The sequence below is a fragment of the Rissa tridactyla genome, chromosome 1 (assembly GCF_028500815.1).
Source record: "Rissa tridactyla isolate bRisTri1 chromosome 1, bRisTri1.patW.cur.20221130, whole genome shotgun sequence".
NCBI lineage: Eukaryota > Metazoa > Chordata > Aves > Charadriiformes > Laridae > Rissa > Rissa tridactyla.
This window is the reverse complement of record NC_071466.1, coordinates 169265448-169271964: the sequence shown is the minus strand read 5'-3', so window position 1 is coordinate 169271964 and position 6517 is coordinate 169265448. Positions and strand designations below refer to the sequence as shown.

The following is a 6517-nucleotide window of genomic DNA, read 5'->3' as shown; positions in this document are numbered from 1 at the left end:
CAGTACTGACCCTTTGCTGCTTCACTTTTGATCAACTGCATCAATGTATCATCGCAATATTTTAAAATGTGAACTTCCTCTACTTCCTCTGCACTTGTAATGGTGTCCAGCGTTTCACTCAATAAGAAACAAACCTCTCTTCAAAACAACAGGAAAAACTAAGTTTGATTATAATGGTCTTGTTTCCATGGAAACACTGGCCTTTTCAGGATGTTTGATCATGTATTTTCCACTTGATCAGTGAGAAAGAACTATTCGCAAAACACTGAAAACACAACTCAGAGAGGAAAGTTAATTTATTTGTCTAAAACATCAAACTAAGTTGAGATACCTTAGTTCAGTCAAAGCTTCTTCAGTTTCTTCACAAGCCTGGACTTCATAAACAAATATTCGAAGTTCATCTATCTACAAAAATAGGATGGACAATTCTTGACTTTCTTCAGATATCAAGATAATTTACAAGTCCTTGGAGATCAGGTGAAAAATAGGAAGCGATCCTATATTCCTTAATACACTCCACCACGTTTCCCAAGTGTACTGGAAAGGAGGAATATTAGCCTTCTTTGGAAAGGTGCATGGGAAGGCTTATTGCCATCTCTTGGAGACAGGGTATGCATTTACATCACCATGACTGCCATGGTACAGAATCCTTGACTGCTACTTTTATACGGCATGACCAATTATCTGAGAGTTATAGTCCGCTGTCTCCATTCGCAGAATGTATGGGATGATGCTATCAATCTGAACATTTCCAATTAGTCCTGCAAAGAATAGCTCTTCGGTGATGGCAGCACTCATCAGCCTAAGAGCAGGCAATCGGAGGAGAAGTCTAGACAGTCTGGAAAATAAGTTTGGTAAAAAGTGTTACTTGTGGTCACAGATTTTAGTGTTATTCACAATCGTGTTAACAGTAAGAGAAGAGAAAAAATGAACAAAGGGCAATACTAGTCAAAATTCGCTATACCTAGTTCATGAAAGGCTTAAATATTTAAATCAGTAGAGTATTAAATTTATGTCCGGTCATGTCTTCAACAGTACAAAAAAATGTGGATATGCCTGTCAATTACATGGACTGTATAATGTTTGGACTTAGACTAAGCAAGGAAATATTCCAAGCACGTGCAATTCAAAATGAAAACATTAAAAATATTTATTTTATTTCCAATATTTCATTTTTTTTAAAATAACAAATGAGCAGATAAATAATATGTATGAGTACATGCATAGTATTTGAAATAATCTAAAGGTAATTTCTTACCTTTAAGGAACTAAGAAGAAAATGTACATATTTATTACAAGAAATACTGTACAATCAGTATTACCAATGCTCTGAAAAGAGAATCAATCAAGCCTAAAAGTTTACAGACCTGTAAGTATCATCTGGATATGCTTTTGTTACATAGTCTTGGAACTCCATGTAAGCCTTTTCTTGAAATTTCTCAATCTGTACAACATTTTCTAGTCCTGGGTGATCTGAAAAAAACCCCACTCTACGTTGTTATATCTGTTTTATATAAGACGCACTAAAATCCATACAGATTATCTAATTGTAAGCACACTGAAATCATTATTTGGTAGCTGCAGCAACTTCACAGTTTTAGTGGTGGACTCTGCTTTACCTCCTTCTATTTCTTTTCCTCTGTGGTTATGTTTTACTTAGTTTTTTATAAATACAACCAGACATTTTGAAGAGTTCAAATAAATGCAGTGCTTGCAATGTTTACATCAGTCTTGATGATACAGCTCTGTTCTCTGTGTACCAGTGGAACAGCATTGTTTCAATACACTGACATTTACTGGAATATTGTAAAATTAAGATCAGTTGAAAACGCAGAATAAAAGGCTATGAACCATTTGTTTCCTGGAACTGTAGAAGATATGTAGCAGATCATTCTTTTTCAACTGTTTGGTGTACAATTTTCAAACGTGCCAAACATAATTTTTAGCAGTGATCTAAACACTTAAAATGTAAATCTTGCTAAAATGAAAGGATATTAACCTAACTGCCAAGACACATTTGGAAATTATTATCTGGTAATTCTGAACATTTTACATGGTCCGTAATTTTTATTATCCATCTATCTTAATGTAAATATTTTACTGTCATAGTAGCATGGCAAATCATGTAGATTTTTATTTTTCAGAAATGGGATCATAAATGACCTGCTAAATTATGTCAGATAAAAGATTATTTCTAGCAGTCCCTCCTCCTCTCCAAATATATGGCCTTCTATTAAGAAACCCAGGAGTTTTTGGTCTAGCTCTGCAGAAAGAGGAGCTTTCAGAGCAATTTAGCACTGCATGATGATGCTTTTAGAGCAATGTCAGAAACACAGAAGTCAACTTCCAAAAGCAGTAGGTTTGAAGATCACCGCTAGTACACTAGTAGCCATTTATAAAGATGCAAAGTCTTCCAGGCACTCCCTTTACACTCATCTCCTTGCCCAAGGCTGTCTTGTGACAGTCAAACAGCTGGCTTGGCACAGATGATTTTCAGTAATTTTGAAGTCTCCAGCTATGGAATACAGCAAATCAGCAGATTTGCTAAAGCAGATGTTCTTACCTTAGGGCTCTGCTGCATGTGCAGCCCAGCCCCATCCTGTAGCAGAGCAGTAAAATCCCTGAAATTGTAATTTCTGGCCTCTAAATCACTGCCAGAACATTCTTTCTGGTCAAGGTACTGAACGTGACTTTCAGGTATATGAAGATTTTGTTATATGGCTCATAGGATCTAGAATATTGACAACACATTGCCATTAAAGCATCTTCACGTCATTAAGAATGTGATCCTGAAAGCATGTGAGCTAAGAAAAGTAATCTCAATCACGTGACTGGATATAGTCTTTTCCCAAGATATTTTTCCTTCTACCTTTTGTGTTGTCAAATCTAATCAGAAGGAGACAAATTAACTTCAGACTAAACAAATAAGTAAATATTGCTTTGCAAGTGTGGTGAGGTTCCTAGAGAAGTATTTTCTGGCGTCTAACAGGATTGATTTCTTCAGACAGGCCAACAGATCTTCTCATAAATCCTAGCAGACATTCTTTCATCTTTTTTTTTTTTTTTCTTTCCTGGAGCAACCTGTACCAGTTCTGAGTATGGGAATGCCATGAAAGGACTATTTTGGGCTAAGTAACACCTAAAGGAGAATTACATCTCCTGCAAGCATTATCTACTAAAATTAAACAAGCAAACACCCACCCTCCCTCCTCTTAAAGGAAGTCTTTGCCTCTTCTGAAATAATGGTGAAAAGTCCATGCAACTCTTCAGTCCTCAGCGGAAAAGAAAAACTGCAAACCTTTTCAAATGCTCTTACTATTGCAATTAAACTCACGGTGGGTACTGCTTATCAGAAAAATGAAATCGTTCCTGTAATTCAGTGGACTGTAGAAGCAAACACATAAAACCATGAAAGATTCTGCTAGTCATGAGGACTGACAGTGGGATTATGTTCTATAGCAAAAACACTCAGGATCTGATTTTCCTTACTGATCCACAATAGAAGAGTATCACTGGAATATCCTCTAGGAATTTATCATCCTTCCTGGAAAGTTCTGATACTCCTTTACTGCCTCTTAATTGCAAGAATGTCTTTCATCTCGGAAGTCTTCCATTAATGCAATATAACAAAAAAAGCAATGGAAGACATGCAGGGTTCTGTTGTGCACTTAGATGAGTACCATGAACTCCTGCTCATGCTGATGCCACCACTTTGAGCGAGAGATGTGGTTACTCCTTGTAGATACTATATATATATATAAAAGATGATGTAAATATAAGGGAAATTGCAAAGCAAGAACCTCACAATTATTTTTATTTTTATATATATATTAGAAAACCTGCTTAAAATTTACATTTTGGAAGTGTCCAAGTTCCAAAAGATTTTCTCACCTCAACTAATTTTTCTGTGAAACGGTGAGCTGCATCTGAATGGAAAAATAAAGTTCTTCACAGATCTAATAAATCTACAGAACTGTCAAGAACCGAATACCCAGTTCTCCTCCATATCCTAAACTACTGATGGGGGGGTGGGGTGAGGTAGGGTGGCAGGTCACTGAGCTTCAGACAGCTTTTTAAGATTTGCTCTGATCTTTTCTATGGGACATCAGCATCTAAAAAAGGCAGAGCACCGAGGATTATGGAAGCTGTTGATGCTTTTAAAACCTTCTAATGCAAAATGGGGTGACTGAAGCTTTACTTTCTAAACGTGACTGAAAAATTCCGGGAGATACAGAAAGTACTTGAGGTTTATAGATTTCTCTTTTATCAAAGGATTTAGTTTTGGTTTTATATTAAATTCCTAAATTCTGAACGATCTAAGAGCTGCAATATACTGATATAATATCTGAATGCCTTTAGTAAAAAGTTAATTCTACAATTTTCGAATAAATAAAATTAATTTTGTAATTTTCTACAGTCCAGGTATATGCGTTGCATAATCTAACTACTCACTCTCTATCTCTATCATAACCAGACTCTTCTTGCTCCATATTGTAGACTAATCTCCCAGAAGGAAAAAATAATCATTATTTTATTTTATCTTTGCTGTCTAATGTTATGTCCAGTAATGTTACTTGGAGCACATTAGGCAAATACTGTTCAGAAGACAGAAATAATAATATAAGGGAATGTTTGCTGTGTTCATTCACCCGAAATGCTATATGTAATACTTATTTTCAAAATACCTATGTGACGTGAGGTGATAGGTAATTTTCTGTAATTTTGTACGTGAGAATTGATGCTCAGAGAGATAGTCTTTCATACATTAAAAACCCAACTTCAGTCCACCTCAGCTAGACGTGCAAGAGCAACACTTCTGAAAATTAAACTGACAGTCCTCGGAAAAAGTACTCCAGAAAGGAGGCACAGAATTAAAAGCAATAAATAAAGACATAATAATAATAAAAAAAAATTAATGGCAGAGGCAAGAGTAAAACTTTAGTCTCCAAAGTAGCATTCAACTCTTTACATTAAAAGATTAACTCTCCTCTTCCTAACAGTCCTCATTACGCACCTTCCAAAATTCCTCACAAGTGAGGCAGTAAATCTACAGGTGACAGTAACTGCATATAATGACACAGGCAGAAGTTATAGGGCAAAAAATAGCATACTTTAAAGTTTTACGTTTGGAATAATTACATACCAGGACTGAAGAGGACGATTGCTTTCAAATATGCATATTCATATCCATCTAGGCAAAGCTTAACCATGCTGTTACAGAACTCTTGCAGTTTGAAGATATGCTCCATCACTAGTTTTCCTCTGTCCGTTGGCAGCTTATCTAAGTCAACATGCACATAAAATATAAAACCATCAAGTCAACACACGCGCAAAAAATGTGGCCACACTGGATTTTTAAAAATAATGATTTGTATTAGATTCAAACGGTGGGAAATAAACGCACACGCTAGGTCTGAATAATCTTGACATCAACAATTATGGACTATAACAATCTTTTTTTTTTTTTTCCTTCACCCCCCACCTCCCACCCCCCCCATTGTACAATTCGGTCTCTCCCTGCCACTAAAGTTTCCATAATCAGGGGTGGACGAGAGCTTGAAATGATCGATGAAGGGAAAGACTAAAGTGAAGAAAACACCGCTACTGCAAATCTGCGCTCTACATTTAAGGGTCAGGTGCCATGAAATCGCTTAGTGTACAGTTTCATGGATTACTTTAGTCAGCCAAAGACCATGCCACTGCTGAAAAAGAAGGTGCACTATACACCTTTCCTGATTTGCATCTAGGGGAATGTGGTTGGTGCAGAGTTGTTCCCCTGGGGCCAACGATAGCTAAGCGGCCTGAAAATCACATTCCCTCCACAATCCATCAAACTAGGGTCCCTGGGCCACACAAACTCTTGGAGATGCTGCAGCTGGCATACTACACAACTGGAAGAAATTGCTTTAGATTTCTGATTTTTGCATTCAAACTGAATTCCCAAATTAAATGGCAAAAATATCTATTCGTAGTAATGATAAAACCATTATTATTTACTACTTTTTGGTGAACATGATTAAAAATTATGTAGATCAAAATAAGTTCCCAAATTCCGTTTGTATTCCTCCTAAAGACGTTCACAGATTTGTTAGTATGTTTAGCTGATCCATTACATTTAGTGGTTTAATCAGTTTGTTTTCAGTATAAACTATTGTTATTAATAGGAGGAAATTGTGGATATTTTTAAATCATGAAAACCTCTCAGAAATAATTCTTTAATTCCGTCATTACAGAAGGAGAGGAAAAATTTATAGTCTGGTGGGATGTTTTTCTACAGTTTACCAATCTGGTTTAGCATAGCATTAATGGCAGTCAATTTTCATCCACATAACAGCAAATAAAATGTAGTTAAACCTGAAAATGCTAAGATTTTTGTATGTGCACCTACCTTATTAAAATATGTTAAGACTACAAACAGATGAAGACTATACTATTTTTGTTTGCCTAGCTTTTAGTGCTGAAAACCTTGTGAGCGTTCACAAGCACATAAAGAAGATTAGCTGAAGGACTCCCCTAC

The 6517-nt window shown here is 36.0% G+C and overlaps 1 protein-coding gene across 5 annotated transcripts in view; it reads right to left on the bottom strand.

Annotated features, from left to right (window-relative positions):
- Positions 1–278: 278 nt before the first annotated feature.
- NR2C1 (nuclear receptor subfamily 2 group C member 1) overlaps positions 279–6517 on the bottom strand; it is a 51990-nt gene continuing 45751 nt past the window's right edge. For all 5 annotated transcript variants that reach the window (XM_054200376.1, XM_054200394.1, XM_054200359.1 and 2 more), the window contains 3 exons: positions 5144–5281; positions 1368–1473; positions 279–838 (listed from right to left, as the gene is read on the bottom strand). In XM_054200376.1, the coding sequence (XP_054056351.1) occupies positions 664–838; positions 1368–1473; positions 5144–5281 (419 nt within the window). In that variant the 3' untranslated portion in view covers positions 279–663. The remainder of the gene's footprint in view (positions 839–1367; positions 1474–5143; positions 5282–6517) is intronic.